The 19,673-nt window shown below is 39.9% G+C and overlaps 1 protein-coding gene across 1 annotated transcript in view; it reads left to right on the forward strand.

Moving 5' to 3' along the window:
- POTEA (POTE ankyrin domain family member A) overlaps positions 1-19,673 on the forward strand; it is an 84,394-nt gene that overhangs the window by 14,044 nt on the left and 50,677 nt on the right. Inside the window, 1 exon segment of the mRNA XM_081792283.1 lies at positions 1,168-1,236. Within this exon segment, the coding sequence (XP_081648409.1) occupies positions 1,168-1,236 (69 nt within the window).

Genomic DNA, 19,673 nt, shown 5'->3' on the forward strand with positions numbered 1-19,673 from the left:
CCCGGCACCCTGTTGGAGCCGCTGGGCCTCCTGGCTTTCGCCATACACCCCTGTCCCTCCACACTGAAAGACTTTATGTGGAACTCATATCTTAGCATAGACTTTCTTTATGAGTTACCATTTGAGGATATTTGTCTTTTTTTTTTTTTTTTTGCCAGAAAATATTAGTTGGGACCATTCTAAGCTCTCAGAGAGGTTCAAATGATGCTGCAGCAAGAGATCGGACTTCCCTTTCTCCTATGTTAGTAGATCTGTACCCGTGCCTTTTTTTTAAAGTTGGCTCCATACCCACCGTGGAGTCCAACATGGGGCTTGAACTCACGAGCCTGAGATCAAGACTCAAGCTGAGATCAAGAGTTGGATGCCCAACGGACTGAGCCACCCAGGTGCCCCTGGACCACCGCTTTAAATCCTGTGGAGCATCGTTTCTGAAGTCATGGAAGGTCTCATCTTGCCCTTCCCAGAGTAATGAGCATCACCTAAGAGGCCATGGCTTGAGATGTCATGTTTTCGGTATAATTTCTCACTAAAAACTCTTATCAACCTTGTAAAATAAGGCAGTAATTTCCCTTCTTTTATAGAGGGAGATTTTGAGCCAAAGAGAAGTGGCTTCTCCAAGAAAAAATAGCTATAGGTTATAGAGCTAGGATTCTGAGTTCCAGACACTTTCCATTCTGGCAAGCGATTTCTAATTATTGTCATTTCTATTTGATGTGTATTTACTTTTCGTAAAGGGAGACGGAGTACGAGCTGGGGTGGGGGGGTGGTTGCAGAGAGAGGGAGACACAGAATCTGAAGCAGGCTCCAGGCTCTGCGTTATCAGCACAGAGCCCGACATGGGGCTCAAAGCCATAAACCATGAGATCATGACCTGAGCTAAAGTTAGAGGCTTAACTACCCAGGTGCCCCTGGCAAGCTAGTTCTAATTTACTAAGCTAGAATGACTTCAATTCATGACTGGTTCATCTTCCTGTTTTTTTCTTCTTTAAGCACAGACCTGATGAAAATCTTCTAGAACGTACAAATTTGAAGTGTATAGGGTAATTCAAGTTTTGGTATTTGTTCTGATATTATTTGAAATACTCTAAGAATTTGATGTATTTGGTAAATGTTTTTCATATCAGCATTAAAATAGTAATATTATTTATCACCCTTTTTTATACATAGCAGTTACAAAATAATTTGCCGACATAAAGAAGAAATCATGCTTAAAATTCTTTGCAAACAGCAATCCTGGTAAGACTTTACATAGTGAATTGTTCTTGGTGGTCCTAACATAAGTCAGAGTAACCGTGTTTGATAATGAAAGAACAATGAAGAAAACACCAGTGTGTAAATTGCATGTATATTTTTTTTCTTAATGTCTTTCTTTAGAGTCTAATGTTCAGAATGATTTAAGAAGTTAATTGTAGGTAATTGAAAATATGAGGCAGTATTATCTGAAAAGAAATTCATTATTTTAGTCATGACCCCGAAAATACCATGTGACATCTTTGTGTAATAAATACGAAAATGCTTTAACTGTTTATTTAGAGAGAGAGAGAGAAGGAAAGGGGCAGAGGAATGTAGACAGAGGATCCAAAGCAGGCTCCACCACTGACAGCAGAGAGCCCATTGTGGGGATCGAACTTGTGAGCTGCGAGAGCACAATCTGAGCCAAGGTCAGATGCTTCACAAACTGAGTCACCCAGGTGCCCAGAGAAAAAAAAAGATTTTTTAGTATGTTTTATGTTTCCTCCATAAACATATTATAACAAATTGCACTTGCTATAAAAATTGATCTTTTATAAAATGTTTACAAATGGATTATATTTAGTAAATATTGTTTCCTAGCGATTTGTCTCATTAAAAAATGAACCAGCCCTAAAACTGGGAATTCTACGGGAGTTTCCTGGTACCAGAAACAAATGGCAAATTAATAACTGCAAATCCTAGCTAGTGTGCAGCATTGCCAATGAGATTGTTTTTTACAGATAGATTCCAGGAGTACCGAAGAAAAGCAATGCCTTGATGAGAGGCTTACGTTATTTCACATATTGTATCAACAAGGTCTCACCTTTGTCAACTTCACTCCTCATAAATCAAAACAGAATGAGAGGGGCACTTGGGTGGCTGCGTCAGTTAAGTGTCCAACTCTTGATTTCAGCTCAGGTCATCCATATCTCACAGTTGGTGAGTTGGTGTCCTGTGTCAGACTTCTCTGTCGGGCTCTTTGCTGACAGCTCAGAGACTCTGTGGCATTTTCCCCTTTCCTTCTCTCTTTGCCCTCCCTTGTACATGCATGCTCTGTCGTTCTCTGAATAAACATATAAAAACAACAGAAATCCAGAATGAGATATGTTGACTTCATTAGAACAATGTTTTCTTCTGTTTGTTGGAGAATTGTCATGACACTGTAATTTGGTTAGAATAAGATAGTCTATTGCCATTAGTCAAAATTTTATCTTCATAAGTATTCATATAGGGCAACTTGGGCTCCAGAAATTATAACTGCACAAAGATGTTTCACAATCACATACACAAAAATTGGTACAGTTGCTCTCTAGTGGTGGCACCTAATGCACTGTACAATGTGAAAAGCAGGAAGAAAGCTTTAACTTGGTAGACTCTTACCAAAGAACTTCTGTAGGTTAGTTTTGGAAGTTACAGGAAAGTCAAAGAACAGACAGCGTTTTGATCATTAAGGTGCTCATGACAGAATAGACCTGTCCCTGTGGTTTTTGAAACAGAAAAGTTTCTGTCGTTTTTAAAAATAATTTTCTAGAGAGGTTCCGGAAGATGGCGGCGTAGGAGGACGCGGGGCTCACCGCGCGTCCTGCCGATCACTTAGATTCCACCTACACCTGCCTAAAGAACCCAGAAAACCGCCAGAGGATTAGCAGAAGGGAGTCTCCGGAGTCAAGCGCAGACCGGAGGCCCACGGAAGAGGGTAGGAAGGGCGGCGAGGCGGTGCGCGCTCCACGGACCGGCGGGAGGGAGCCGGGGCGGAGGGGCGGCTCGCCGGCCAAGCGGAGCCCCCGAGTCTGGCTGGCAAGAGCGGAGGGGCCGGACGGACTGTGTTCCGACAGCAAGCGCGACTTAGCGTCTGGGAGGTCAGAAGTGAACAGCTCTGCTCGGAAAGCGGGAAGGCTGGAGGACAAAGGGAGGGAGAGCTGCCGAGCCCCCGGACGGCAGAGCTCAGCTTGGCGGGGAACAAAGGCGCCAGCGCCATCTCCCCCGCCCATCCCCCAGCCAAAATCCCAAAGGGAACCAGTTCCTGCCAGGGAACTTGCTCGCTCCGCGCAAACACCCAACTCTGTGCTTCTGCGGAGCCAAACCTCCGGCAGCGGATCTGACTCCCTCCCGCTGCCACAGGGCTCCTCCTGAAGTGGATCACCTAAGGAGAAGCGAGCTAAGCCTGCCCCTCCAGCCCCCGTGCACCTTGCCTACCCACCCCAGCTAATACGCCAGATCCCCAGCACCACAAGCCTGGCAGTGTGCAAGTAGCCCAGACGGGACACGCCACCCCACAGTGAATCCCGCCCCTAGGAGAGGGGAAGAGAAGGCACACACCAGTCTGACTGTGGCCCCAGCAGTGGGCTGGGGGCAGACATCGGGTCGGACTGCGGCCCCGCCCACTAACTCCAGTTATACACCACAGCACAGGGGAAGTGCCCTGCAGGTCCTCACCACGCCAGGGACTCTCCAAAATGACCAAACGGAAGAATTCCCCTCAGAAGAATCTCCAGGAAATAACAACAGCTAATGAACTGATCAAAAAGGATTTAAATAATATAACAGAAAGTGAATTTAGAATAATAGTCATAAAATTAATCGCTGGGCTTGAAAACAGTATACAGGACAGCAGAGAATCTCTTGCCACAAAGATCGAGGGACTAAGGAACAGTCACGAGGAGTTGAAAAACGCTTTAAACGAATTGCAAAACAAAATGGAATCCACGATGGCTCGGCTGGAAGAGGCAGAGGAGAGAATAGGTGAACTAGAAGATAAAGTTATGGAGAAAGAGGAAGCTGAAAGAAAGAGAGATAAAAAAATCCAGGAGTATGAGGGGAAAATTAGAGAACTAAGTGATACACTAAAAAAAAATAATATACGCATAATTGGTATCCCAGAGGAGGAAGAGAGAGGGAAGGGTGCTGAAGGGGTACTTGAACAAATTATAGCTGAGAACTTCCCTGAACTGGGGAAGGAAAAAGGCATTGAAATCCAAGAGGCACAGAGAACTCCCTTCAGACGTAACTTGAATCGATCTTCTGCACGACATATCATAGTGAAACTGGCAAAATACAAGGATAAAGAGAAAATTCTGAAAGCAGCAAGGGATAAACGTGCCCTCACATATAAAGGGAGACCTATAAGACTCGTGACTGATCTCTCCTTTGAAACTTGGCAGGCCAGAAAGGCTTGGCACGATATCTACAGTGTGCTAAACAGAAAAAATATGCAGCCGAGAATCCTTTATCCAGCAAGTCTGTCATTTAGAATAGAAGGAGAGATAAAGGTCTTCCCAAACAAACAAAAACTGAAGGAATTTGTCACCACGAAACCAGCCCTACAAGAGATCCTAAGGGGGATCCTGTGAGACAAAGTACCAGAGACATCACTACAAGCATAAAACATACAGACATCACAATGACTCTAAACCCATATCTTTCTATAATAACACTGAATGTAAATGGATTAACTGCGCCAACTAAAAGACATAGGGTATCAGAATGGATAAAAAAACAAGACCCATCTATTTGCTGTCTACAAGAGACTCATTTTAGATCTGAGGACACCTTTAGATTGAGAGTGAGGGGATGGAGAACTATTTATCATGCTCCTGGAAGCCAAAAGAAAGCTGGAGTAGCCATACTTATATCAGACAAACTAGACTTTAAATTAAAGGCTGTAACAAGAGATGAAGAAGGGCATTATATAATAATCACAGGGTCTATCCACCAGGAAGAGCTAACTATTATAAATGTCTATGCGCCAAATACCCGAGCCCCCAGATATATAAAACAATTACTCATAAACATAAGCAACCTTATTGATAAGAATGTGGTAATTGCAGGGGACTTTAACACTCCACTTACAGAAATGGATAGATCATCTAGACACACAGTCAATAAAGAAACAAGGGCCCTGAATGATACATTGGATCAGATGGACTTGACAGATATATTTAGAACTCTGCATCCCAAAGCAACAGAATATACTTTCTTCTCGAGTGCACATGGAACATTCTCCAAGATAGATCATATACTGGGTCACAAAACAGCCCTTCATAAGTTTACAAGAATTGAAATTATACCATGCATACTTTCAGACCACAATGCTATGAAGCTTGAAATCAACCACAGGAAAAAGTCTGGAAAACCTCCAAAAGCATGGAGGTTAAAGAACACCCTACTAACGAATGAGTGGGTCAACCAGGCAATTAGAGAAGAAATTAAAACATATATGGAAACAAACGAAAATGAAAATACAACAATCCAAACGCTTTGGGATGCAGCGAAGGCAGTCCTGAGAGGAAAATACATTGCAATCCAGGCCTATCTCAAGAAACAAGAAAAATCCCAAATACAAAATCTAACAGCACACCTAAAGGAAATAGAAGCAGAACAGCAAAGGCAGCCTAAACCCAGCAGAAGAAGAGAAATAATAAAGATCAGAGCAGAAATAAACAATATAGAATCTAAAAAAACTGTAGAGCAGATCAACGAAACCAAGAGTTGGTTTTTTGAAAAAATAAACAAAATTGACAAACCTCTAGCCAGGCTTCTCAAAAAGAAAAGGGAGATGACCCAAATAGATAAAATCATGAATGAAAATGGAATGATTACAACCAATCCCTCAGAGATACAAACAATTATCAGGGAATACTATGAAAAATTATATGCCAGCAAATTGGACAACCTGGAAGAAATGGACAAATTTCTAAACACCCACACTCTTCCAAAACTCAATCAGGAGGAAATAGAAAGCTTGAACAGACCCATAACCAGCGAAGAAATTGAATCGGTTATCAAAAATCTCCCAACAAATAAGAGTCCAGGACCAGATGGCTTCCCAGGGGAGTTCTACCAGACATTTAAAGCAGAGATAATACCTATCCTTCTCAAGCTATTCCAAGAAATAGAAAGGGAAGGAAAACTTCCAGACTCATTCTATGAAGCCAGTATTACTTTGATTCCTAAACCAGACAGAGACCCAGTAAAAAAAGAGAACTACAGGCCAATATCCCTGATGAATATGGATGCAAAAATTCTTAATAAGATACTAGCTAATCGAATTCAACAGCATATAAAAAGAATTATTCACCATGATCAAGTGGGATTCATTCCTGGGATGCAGGGCTGGTTCAACATTCGCAAATCGATCAACGTGATACATCACATTAACAAAAAAAAAGAGAAGAACCATATGATCCTGTCAATCGATGCAGAAAAGGCCTTTGACAAAATCCAGCACCCTTTCTTAATAAAAACCTTGAGAAAGTCGGGATAGAAGGAACATACTTAAAGATCATAAAGGCCATTTATGAAAAGCCCACAGCTAACATCATCCTCAACGGGGAAAAACTGAGAGCTTTTTCCCTGAGATCAGGAACACGACAGGGATGCCCACTGTCACCGCTGCTGTTTAATATAGTGCTGGAAGTTCTAGCATCAGCAATCAGACAACAAAAGGAAATCAAAGGCATCAAAATTGGCAAAGATGAAGTCAAGCTTTCGCTTTTTGCAGATGACATGATATTATACATGGAAAATCCGATAGACTCCACCAAAAGTCTGCTAGAACTGATACATGAATTCAGCAAAGTTGCAGGATACAAAATCAATGTGCAGAAATCAGTTACATTCTTATACACTAACAATGAAGCAACAGAAAGACAAATGAAGAAACTGATCCCATTCACAATTGCACCAAGAAGCATAAAATACCTAGGAATAAATCTAACCAAAGATGTAAAAGATCTGTATGCTGAAAACTATAGAAAGCTTATGCAGGTAATTGAAGAAGATATAAAGAAATGGAAAGACATTCCCTGCTCATGGATTGGAAGAATAAATATTGTCAAAATGTCAATACTACCCAAAGCTATCTACACATTCAATGCAATCCCAATCAAAATTGCACCAGCATTCTTCTCGAAACTAGAACAAGCAATCCTAAAATTCATATGGAACCACAAAAGGCCCCGAATAGCCAAAGTAATTTTGAAGAAGAAGACCAAAGCAGGAGGCATCACAATCCCAGACTTTAGCCTCTACTACAAAGCTGTCATCATCAAGACAGCATGGTATTGGCATAAAAACAGACACATAGACCAATGGAATAGAATAGAAACCCCAGAACTAGACCCACAAACGTATGGCCAACTCATCTTTGACAAAGCAGGAAAGAACATCCAATGGAAAAAAGACAGTCTCTTTAACAAATGGTGCTGGGAGAACTGGACAGCAACATGCAGAAGGTTGAAACTAGACCACTTTCTCACACCATTCACAAAAATAAACTCAAAATGGATAAAGGACCTGAATGTGAGACAGGAAACCATCAAAACCTTAGAGGAGAAAGCAGGAAAAGACCTCTCTGACCTCAGCCGTAGCAATCTCTTACTCGGCACATCCCCAAAGGCAAGGGAATTAAAAGCAAAAGTGAATTACTGGGACCTTATGAAGATAAAAAGCTTCTGCACAGCAAAGGAAACAACCAACAAAACTAAAAGGCAACCAACGGAATGGGAAAAGATATTTGCAAATGACACATCGGACAAAGGGCTAGTATCCAAAATCTATAAAGAGCTCATCAAACTCCACACCCGAAAAACAAATAACCCAGTGAAGAAATGGGCAGAAAACATGAATAGACACTTCTCTAAAGAAGACATCCGGATGGCCAACAGGCACATGAAAAGATGTTCAACGTCGCTCCTTATCAGGGAAATACAAATCAAAACCACACTCAGATACCACCTCACGCCAGTCAGAGTGGCCAAAATGAAGAAATCAGGAGACTATAGATGCTGGAGAGGATGTGGAGAAACAGGAACCCTCTTGCACTGTTGGTGGGAATGCAAATTGGTGCAGCCGCTCTGGAAAGCAGTGTGGAGGTTCCTCAGAAAATTAAAAATAGACCTACCCTATGACCCAGCAATAGCACTGCTAGGAATTTATCCAAGGGATACAGGAGTACTGATGCATAGGGGCACCTGTACCCCAATGTTTATAGCGGCACTCTCAACAATAGCCAAATTATGGAAAGAGCCTAAATGTCCATCAACTGATGAATGGATAAAGAAATTGTGGTTTATATACACAATGGAATACTACGTGGCAATGAGAAAAAATGAAATATGGCCTTTTGTAGCAACATGGATGGAACTGGAGAGTGTGATGCTAAGTGAAATAAGCCATACAGAGAAAGACAGATACCATATGGTTTCACTCTTATGTGGATCCTGAGAAACATAACAGAAACCCATGGGGGAGGGGAAGGAAAAAAAAAAAGAGGTTAGAGTGGGAGAGAGCCAAAGCATTAGAGACTGTTAAAAACTGAGAACAAACTGAGGGTTGATGGGGGGTGGGAGGGAGGGCAGGGTGGGTGATGGGTATTGAGGAGGGCACCTTTTGGGATGAGCACTGGGTGTTGTATGGAAACCAATTTGACAGTAAATTTCATATATTAAAAAATAAAAAAAATAAAAAAAAAATAATTTTCTAAAGAATCATTTTTATTCATGTAGATTTGTTCACTTCACAAGTAACTCTTAAGTGCCTGTTAGCTACTGTTATCTTGTTGTAGAATACAAACATTAAAAAACCAGTCTCTGCACCCCAGTTTTTTGTTACCACTGCCATTTTTATTATTTACTCTAGTGCTTACTAGGTGCCAGAGTCTCGTAGAGCTTATAATTATCATTGTTATTTTGTATTGGCATTTGTTCCAGTTACCGTAAGTTCACGGTGAGGAATCCGTGTTTTCAGAGACTGGGTAGAATCTACCGTAAGCGTGCAGAGTGAGTAGTTCAGTTTGCCAGGTAGAGAGGCAGAAGGACAAACATTTGTATGTTTGAGACTATTTGTAAACTATCATGATTAAGTGTTTGGGGGAGTACACAACAGTGCAGAGGCAAAGGTTTACGAGTGAACTTAGCAGGATTTATGAGCAGTTGGGTTTTGTTGGTAGAAAACGTGTGCTATGGCCATGGTTGGGATTGAGGTGAATACATAGGTAAGACAAGCTTATGGAAGCTTGTTAGTGCTATAGAAAGGAGTAGATCTTACCCGATAGGCCTTGGGAAATTTCTTCGGTAGAATGCTTTTAGCGGCAAATAGGTGACTTCTAACAGTGACTAAAACAGTAGGAACCAGAAATATTTTGATGGTTCAGTGATGTCATCAGGGTCCCAGCCTTTCCTTGTCCAGTTTTGGAGTTGGTGGTATTTTTATTTCTCTTTTCCAGGGTGGCTAATTAGCAAGAGCTCCAGGTATCATATTCTCACATGGCAACATCCAGTGGGTGGGAAAGACTGCTTTTCTTTAGGTGTTTCTTTTCACTAGGAAGAAGCTTTTTGTAGACTTTTTCTAACATTTTAAAGACTAGGTTACGTCACACACTCATTCAACTGGTCCCTGGTAAATCAGGTACTGTGATTAGCTTAGAATAATCCTTACTCTTTTTGAAGCCAGGGTGAGGCCACCTTCTTTGTGTATGGAGACAATAAATATCGAAATAAAGTTGTGATTCTCTAGCAAGAGTGAAGAATATGGAATGGTTCTTAGGGAGGGGGCCAGCAGTATTTGATGCAGGGATTTTGGAGAATTTGAAGCAGAAGACTAATAAGATTAGATTTGAGTTAAGACACTCTGGTTAATGCATAAAATACAGATTAGCAAGCCTTTTTCCTAAAGAGCCAGTGAATATTTTAGGTGATGTGGTCTCTCAGCTCTGCCCTTGTAGTGTGAAAGCAGCCATAGCAATATGTAAGTGAAGACATGGGACTTTGCCCCAATATAACATTATTTACAGAACAAAATGGCAGGTTGGATTTGGCCTGTGACCATGGTTCGCTGAACCCTCATATGGAGGATAGGTTATAGGAAAACACATAAAGAGACTGGGAGGAAAAGGAAGCTCTTGTTTTCTTAGCCTAGTATTAGTCCATTATGAAACTTTCAGCTGTGAAGATTGAAAACTTCAGAGGGTTCAATTTATTCCATTATTTTTCTCTTCTGGGCCTTGTGTCTTTCTCATTTGTTTTTCTCAATTTTTTTATTCATTTAAGAAATAATAGTATTTGGTGGCTTTTTTTTCCCTGCGAAACTCATCAGTTAAAAACTCATGTTGGACTAAGGCAGCGGCAGAGGAAAAATAAAGCAGAGACCGAAACAATATAGATAATACGAATTTGTGATTCCTGAATATAAAAAGTTCGGGGATTAGAGAGAACTCTCAGAAGATTCAGAGGTTTCCAGGTTGTGTGCAGGCATATAAATTGGACATGAAGAATGTGTACGACTTTATCATATGAACAAAAGAGAGCAGCAGGAATGAGGACACAAGTAATTATGACTTTTTTATTATTTTGGCAGTAACTACCTTTAATATATGAACTATATTTTTAATTTTCTAAGTAATTAGGGAAAAGAAACAAACAAAACAATACAATCAGTAGTATGTTTTTATACTGCGTCTGATCTGTTTTTTCTCGAAAAATCCCTGTTACTTCTTTTGATTCCTATATGCCAGAAAAATGAACTAAGTCCTAGTTAGTTGGAAAAATTAACTGATTTTTCATATTTGAGAGGAACTTGTATATAGTAGAACATAGTGGCAACCACCAGGATTCTCTCTTTTTTTTCTGAGTAAAATAGGATTGTTTTTTCACAATTTCTGACATCATGATTTCATCTATGCCTTTTAAATCTTTCTTCAAATGGATATATAGGAATGTAGGAATTTTCAAGGCAGAAACCAAGAAAAAGAGTTTCCAGGAAAGGTATTCTGTGACATAACCTTCTGACTGTAACCACGTGTAAGACATCAACCCAAATAATAAAAAATTCATAAAATGCATTTGTCCTAGAGGCACACCAACGACACCCAGAATTGATTATTCACTAGAAGATCTCACAGGACTCAGCCTATAGTTGTTGCCTATGTTTTGGTATGCGGACAGGCTAGAAAGGCCAATCAGCACAGAGAAAAGGTGCATGGGGTGAAGTCCAGAGGAGACCAATCACAGTCTTCCAGGAATCCTTTCTCTATAGAGTTAGCAGGATGTGCTTAATTCCTCCAGCATCAAGTTAGGACAGCAAAAGTGAAATATCTGCCAGTAAGAGGCTTATGGATACTCAGTGCCTGAGGTTCTCATCAAATGCTAATCACATAGGCATCTTCTTAGCATGTCCCAAAATTTCAGGTTTCCAAAAAGAAATCAAGTGTATGGCCTTAAGCACACTGATTTTACCAACACAGGTGCAGTGAGATTCTCTTACCCAGCTGGGGAATGGTAGAAACCTTCCTTAAATCCAAGATCCCAAGGAACATCAAAGGGCCAGTCATTCAAGCACGATATTCTGAGGCTAGCCATTTTTGGCCTGCTTGATGAAACCTTTTCTGCATAGGAATTACAGCCCTCACTTCATTTTTGGCGGAGTCTTAAAATTTTATTTTAATAGAAAGTAATATGGTTAACATGGTACTGGTTTCAGTTTCATCATCCATATGAAGTAGGTATTTGTACAAAAAAACGGGCAATATTAGGTCATTATAATCTTTTTTTACGTGATTAAGCTTTCATTATGATTCTTAGATACAATGATAATGATTTTTGATTTAAAATTAGAATCAAATCTCCTAATTATATGGAAAACCCAGGTTTGATTCATATAGTGCTGAATCCCTGTTTATAGTTATAAGATATTGGATCATATTCATCAATTGATTCTTGCCTAAGTATATATATAACTTCTGGATTTTTGTATTTTGCTTTATGTGTTTTCATATACTTCCATATGGGAGAGAACCCTATTGTGTTACTTTGATCTCTATCTTAATGTTCAAGGTGACTGTTTCATGCGTTAATATATGGTAAGAGTAGCTTCAATGGATACCGTGTTTGGTTTTTTACTTTGTTTTTTACATTTAATGAGCCTTATTTTTTCAGCAGTTTTAAGTTCACAGCAAAATATAATAGAAAATACAGAGATTCTCCATATACCATACCAGGCTCCCGTACATGTCTAGCATCCCCTGTTTTCAACATCTTGCAAGACAGTGGTCCATTTTTAGTAGTATTTTTTTCAGTTTCTTTGTTTAGTTTTGAGTGAGAGAGCATGTATGCGTGTGAGCAGCCAAGGGGCAGAGGGAGAAGGGAGAAAAAATCTTGTTCTGTCAGCACAGAGCCTGATGCAAGACTTTATCCCCTGAACTGAGATCACGACCTGACCTCAGATCCAGACATGGAGGCTGAACCAATTGAGCCACCCAGGCTCCCTGACAAGAGTGGTGCATTTTATATGGACACTAACTCATCAAATTCAGGCAAAGTCTCTAATTTGCATTATTGTTAAGCCTTGGTGTTATACGTTCTGAGTTTTAACAAATGTGTTATGATGTGAATCCACCTTTGTGGTATCGTGTGAAAGGGTTTCACTGCCTTAAAACTCCTCTGTGTTTGGGCGCCTGGGTGGCTCAGTCAATTAAGTGTCCGACGTCGGCTCAAGTCATGATCCATGGGTCAAAAGTTCGAGCCCCGTGTCGGGCTATGTGTGAAAGATCAGAGCCTGGAGCCTTCTTCCAATTATATGTCTCCCTCTCTCTGACACTCCCCCTATTCATGCTCTGTCTCTCAAATAAATAAAGGTTAAAAAAAATTTTAAAAAGTCCTCAGTGGTGTGCCCCTTTTCCCCTACATTCACCCAAACACTTACCTCCATAGTCTTGCTCTTTCCAGAGTGTCATATAGTAAGAATTATACAGTGGATATCGTTGAATGTTTAGAAAATTAAAATTCCCCAGTAATTGAATGTAGGCATTCAAGATTTCTTTGCACTTTGATTTGTGTTGTTGCTCATCAGTAGAGGATCTGATGATCTCTGTCTTCCATGAAAAAAAGCATGATTTCTCTAGATGTGTGTCACCTAATGGGGAGGGTTGAGAAAAATGACATCATGAACCACTACATAGCACTCAAATTGGGATAATCCTCCTCTGTGATGTTCAGTGGGTCTAGATAGACTCTCTAGCAATAGAAATTAGAACTTTATCAATTGGAAGGCCAAATCCTTTCTACTTACCTTGCCTTTGGAAATAAGGCCAGAGAGCGTCTGTTTGCTATGGTTTGGCCATGCTGCAAAGTACCATAGCTATATAGAGCATATTTGTGAGGGTTTTTTTCATCCTAAAACTGAATATACTCTACTAAAGGACTGGGGAAGTTCTGCCGTGTAACAGCAAAACAAACTCTCTTTTAACTTCTCTAGGAGTGGAAGTCCCGAAAAATCATGATAGTTTCAGTTTGACATTGTCAGTTTGTGATATTCTCCTAATGATAAAATTTTCCTCCAGTGTCACAGAGTCGGTCAGTGATGGTTATTGTAAACATCATTTCACCTGTAGGTGTCAAATTCCGATAAAACCCATTCTTGCTTTTGGTCAATGTAGAAGAGAAAGTAAGAATTCTTAGTGCTTTAAGCCTATCAATGGTATAATTACCATATAGTGTAGTGAAGTTTTCCAGGTGTGGTTCCAAAGCAATACTTTTTAACAAATCATAAGCCGTACACTTGTAATTTCCTGTATTTTCGATTGTTGATTAAACAAGTATTTTGCTTTTTTCTTTAGGAGCAGATAAGAGTGCTTAGGAAGACTCTATAACCAGGTAGTATTTTTATGGATTTGTAAAAATGACATTTATTGGGGCACCTGGGTGGCTCAGTCGGTTAACGATGTGACTCTTGATTTCAACTCAGTTTTGTGACTTCAAGCCTCATGTCGGGTATTGCGCTGACAGCCTCCTTGGGATATCTTTCCCTCTTTCTGTGTGCACTCACACTCAAAGCATAAAGGAATGAAATGAAATGAAACGGAAAATCAAAGGAAAGGAAAGGAAATGAATGAACTGAAAATTATGTGTCTTCTAAGGGAAGGCAGAGAACAAAAGCAGTTTTTGAGTGTTCTACCCTGGATTAGACACAATATCATATGCTTAATATCTGTTCAGTTAAATAGTCATTGCATAGCTTTGCAAAGGTAGCTGTGTTATGTTAGCCTACTTTTTATTAGTTTGGCAACTGTGGTTCAGGGAGGTTGATTACTTGACCCATGATTCCATAGTTAATGGGTAGCTGAGGGGCTTTGCCTGTCAGCCTGTGTAGCTTCCACATCCATTCTCTGGTTCCTCAGCAGCACTGAGATGAAGATACAAATCCTAGGGCAGATCAACTCAGAGTGTCAAAGGTAATGATGTCGGAACTCTAATTTAGGGTTTTCTTAAGAACCCAGGTTAGTCCAAGCATTTTCCCTTATATATTTGACCACTAGTGCTAACAAAAGTAATTAGTGCAGTGGTAACTAGTCCCTTGTTTTTACCATCAGAGATTTTGGGGTGGATGTCAGCTATGGTCATGGTGTCACGGCTTTTACATTAGCAAGATCTCCTCAGGCAGCTCCTTAGATGTAGGGATATCCCCTCTTGAGACAGATGAGTTTTCTGTAAGGGAAGGTTATCTAGTTGTAGACCCTGTTACATTAAATTCTGCCTCTATTTCGAGGATATTGCTATATGATTCTCTGTTGCCTAAGTTCCCAGTCTGGTTTCCCTTTGGGCTAGTACACTTGTCTAGTTCTAGGAAGCTTTTTCTTTTTTTTGGAGATTTTTTCCCATGAATTTTTTGTACTATTTTTGCCTTTTTGCTTTCTTTTCTGGTTTTCTTGGTATTTCTTTTTTTTTTTCCAATAATTTTCCCACTTCTGCCAGCTAAGGACTCTACGTTTTTCCAGAGGCCCAATCAAAAGAACTTAGAGTCTCAAGATTTAGGTAACTTCACAGATTACTTCCTCAAAATACCCTGTGGTAGGTCAACCTATGTTTAACCTCCTTGCCCAATGGTTGTTTCCATGGAGAATTTGAAACTCAAAAGAGATTGAAGTGATCTATTTGGATATAAGTGACAGAAATGAGATCAAAATTATGGTTTTCTTTCTTTCCTTTGTTCCTTGTTTTTTGTCTTCATCTTGCAGGCAAGTGTTTAAATAATAGAAAGCTAGAGAATGGGTCTAATGAATACAGTGAAGGAGGGTAAGAATCGAATTAGCAGAAGAGACCAGGGTTCAAGAACAACAATGAGTTGGATAAGTATAAGGGTTTTAGCAAAGATGTCAGACTATGGGGGTTTATGCCAAGTGAGGTAAATGTGAAGGACAAGAATGAAGGACCCAGGATTAGGGGAGTTGTTTAGAAAGGCATATTCAAATAGAGAGTTCAAGAGGGTCCTGACCAGGTTTCTGCTTTTGTGTGTGTTGGTTTCATTGAAGGTGCGAGCATACTTCAGATTTTCTGATGAGAGAGATTAAAAATCATTTGAGCTGCTGTGAAGAGTCTGTTTACAGCAAGTAGAAATATATCATCTACTTCCACCCCAAATGAGGGAGGATGGCTTAGATCCTCTGAAGGAATTGGGGCTGGGGGGGGTGGAGATTCCAAACAGCTTAGATGTATGGCCCAAGGCAAGCTGTCTCCTCACTCCACCACTTTTCCTAAATCTGTGATGCCCTTCCCATGTACTTGTAGGGCTCGGCAGTGGTAGGACTGACTTGTCAAATCAGTAAGGGAGCTTCATCTGGATAGGTGATAACATGCTTATGTTGAGGTGACTGTGTGGATGACTGAGACTCCCAATTAGCTTGTTCTCCAGGAGCAGGACATGGCTCCTACCCTCGGTCATTTGAGCCCATCCTTGTAGGAGTCTGTGCCTTCATAGGCTAAAGATTGAAAGGTTGGGGAATGCCACAGAACCGTGCCGAAGAGTGATGTAAGAGTGGGAGTTCATAGGGAAGAAATTATTCAGGCAGTGTATAGAGAAATAGCGGCACAACTACCAGGACCATTTTTGATCCTTGGGTAGTTGAAAATCCCTGAAGGTTTTGAAAGTCTTGCTAGTTATTATGGACCTAAATAAGGCAAGGCCAGTGTAGGAACAAAGTTGGCCTTTGGAACTTTTCTTCTTTTAATCTCTAGTTAGCACTTCCACTCATAACATAGAGACCTAAATTTTGATATATTTACTTAAACTGAGGTCTACCTGACACACAATGTAATATGTGATGCAACAACTCTAGATGGTCCACCATCCTCGCCAGAAGCATAGCTCCCATCTGTTAATGTATGATGCTATCACGATACCACTGACTAGATTCCCTATGCTGTACCTTTGAGCCTTGTGATTTATTCATCCTATAACTGGAACCCTGAACTTCCCTCTCCCTTTCACCCATTTTGTCCATCCCCCCACTTGCCCTCCTTTCTGGCAAGAGTCAATTCTCTGCATTTATGGGTCTGTTTCTGCTTTTTCTCTGTTTGTTCATTTATTCCCCTTTTTATATTCTACACAGAAGTGAAATCATATAGGATTTGTCTTTCTCTGACTTATTTCACTTAGCTTCATACCATCTAGGTGTATCCATGATGTTTCCAGATGGCAAGATCTCATTCTGTTTTATAGCTGCATAATATTCCATTGTGTGTGTGCGTGTGTCTGCGTCTGTGTGTATGTGTTTGTGTGTTTGTGGTCTGTTCATGCATTGTGGACATTTAGGTTGCTTTCATATCTTGTCTATTGTAAATAATGCTATAATAAACATAGGGGTGCATTTATCTTTTCAAATTAGTATTTCCATTTCCCTAGGGTAAATAAATAGTAGTGGAATCACTGGATCCTATGGTATTTGTATTTTTAATTTGTTGAAGCCCTTCCATACTGGCTTTCACTGTGGTGATACCAATTTACATCCCATGACCGGTGCACAAAGGTTGTTTTTTTCTCCACACCCTGAGCAACCCTTGTTGTTTCCTGTGTGTTGAAACAGAGCCATTCTGACAGAGGTGAGGTGAGAGGTCATTGTGGTAACGTTTATACATTTAATTTTCAACAATTTCAGAGAATTCCCTGCCTGTCACCCTTGGTTATGGAAACTCAGACTGGGTCTTTCCTGGAGATTTCACAGGTTAGGAGAGGTGGAGGCAAAATAGAGAACTGAAAGCTTTTTTAAAACATTGTCCAAATTTTGAAAGACCTGTACTCTGGAAACCGTAAAACCCTGATGAAAGAAAATGAAGGTGACGGAAAGAAAGAGAAAAACATCCGATGCTCACGGGAAGAATACATATTTTTAAAGTGTCTACACTACCCAAAGCAATCTAAAGATGTAATGGGATCCCTGTCAACATACCAACAGCATTTGTCACAGAGCTAAACAATCCTAAACGTTGTATAGAACCACAAAAGACCTTGAATGGCCAAAGCAATATTGCAAAAGAGGAAAACTGGAGGTATCGCAGTCTCAGATTTCAAGTTGTATTCCAAAGCTGTAGTAATCCAAACAGTATGGTGGGTACTGGCGTAAAAAATAGCCACATAGCTCAGTGGAATAGAACTGAAAACCCAGAAATAAATCCACCACTGTATGGTCAGTTCATCTTCCACAAACAGGAAAGATTATCCAGTGGGGAAAGGAAGTCTCTTCACCAAATGGTGTTCAGAAAACTTGACAAACCACTTGCAAAAGAATGAATCTGGACCAATTTCTGTACCCTACACACAAACTCAAAATGAATTAAAGACCTAAGTGTGAGACCTGAAACCATAAAAAATCTTTGAAGAGAGCACAGGCCATTTCTCTGACTTTGGCTGTAGCAACATTTACTAGTTATGTCTCCTGAGCCAAGGGAAATAAAGCAAGAATAAAGTATGGGGACTCTATCAACTTACAAAGCTTTTGCACAGTGAAGGAAACCGTCAAAACGAAAATGCAACATCTGGGATGGGAGAACATATTTGCAAAGGTTTTGCAAATCCAGTAAAGGGTTAGTATCCACAATGTATAAAAAATTGATACAAGTCAACATCCCTCCAAAAAAAGCCCAATTTAGAAATCAGCAGTAGACATAACCAGATATTTTTCCAAAGACAACATACAGATGGTCAACAGACACATGAAAAGATGCTCCCCAAAACTACAACGAGATACCACATCACACCTGTCAGAGTGTCTACACTCCAAGACACAAGAAGCAAGTGTTTGCGAGGATGTGGAGACAAAGAAACCTCTTGCACTTTTGGTGGAAATGCAAATGGGTGCAGCTCCTGTGGAAAACAGTATGGAGGTTCTTCAAAAAATTAAAAACAGAACCCTCCTATGATCCAGTTATTGCACTACTGGATACTACCAAAGAGAATACAAAAACAAGAATTCCATGGGACACACACACCCCTGTGTTTATTGCAGCATTATTTTCAATAGCCAGCTCAAGCCTCCATTGACATTGAGAGAAGAAGAAGCCCTGTATGTGTGTGGATATGTATATCCATACACACAAAAAAAAACATATTACTCCGCCATAAAACAATGAAATCTTGCCATTTGCAATCACCTGGATGGAGCCTGAGAGTAGTATGGTAAGCAAGGTCAGGGAAAGACAAATACCATATGATTTTACTCATGTAGTACTTAGGAAACAACGAATTAGCAAAGAGATGAAAAAAAAGGGGAGACAAACCAAGAAATAGGCTTTTAACTGCAAAGAAACAGAGGGTGGCAGAGAAGAGGTGATTGGTGGGAGGGGTGAAAGAGATGATGGGGATGGAGTTCCCTTGTCATGATGAGCAAGGGGTCAGTATGTAGTTGGTGAATCACTATATTAATAAAAAAAAATAACCCTGGATGTTACTATTACTGGAATTAAAATAAAACTTAATGAAAACACCAGAGGCCACCTTTTAATTATACCAAGAAACTTTGTTTAATAAACAGCTGAACTTTCACTTAATTTTTGAAATTTTGTTTTTAAATAAATGAACATGTTTTTGTTGTATATTTTTGCTCTAAATGCTTTCTGACAAAACTTGTCCTGATGATTCATGGCGTACATCAGCTAGCCAAGACTTAGATTTTGGTACCAAGGTAAAGTACCCTCCTGTGAAACTCACTTTCCTATGCTGAATTTAGTTTTCTCCCTTTTTTACTCAGAAAATATGAGAGTAGCCTGTGTATCATCATTTTATGTGTGTAATAGAAAGTTAAAAAAAAACACTCTACAGATATATGACGCGATGAAAGTTTTTTTTGTTTTGTTTTGTTTTCTTTTACTTTGGTAAATCCTAGAGGTAGAGGCTGATAAAAGAATGGGCTGGAAAATATTTAATGACCCTCAAATTCTATTGGGGAAAAGCTTTCCCATAATGGAGGAAATATGACATTTGGTTAAGGATAAGGATTCTTACTGTGATAGTAACATGACTGATAATACTCATGCCTAAATGAAATATTTTCAGGTCCTAGTATCTATTGTAGGTTGCCCCCCGTCCCGGGCATGTTTTATTTTGGTGAGATACAGGATTTTCCTTTGGCTCTATCTTTTGTTCTACATTTAGACAAAAATAACATTAGAAAATGT

This window comes from Panthera onca, chromosome F2 (genome assembly GCF_046562875.1).
Source record: "Panthera onca isolate mPanOnc1 chromosome F2, mPanOnc1 haplotype 2, whole genome shotgun sequence".
In the NCBI taxonomy this organism is placed as follows: Eukaryota; Metazoa; Chordata; class Mammalia; order Carnivora; family Felidae; genus Panthera; species Panthera onca.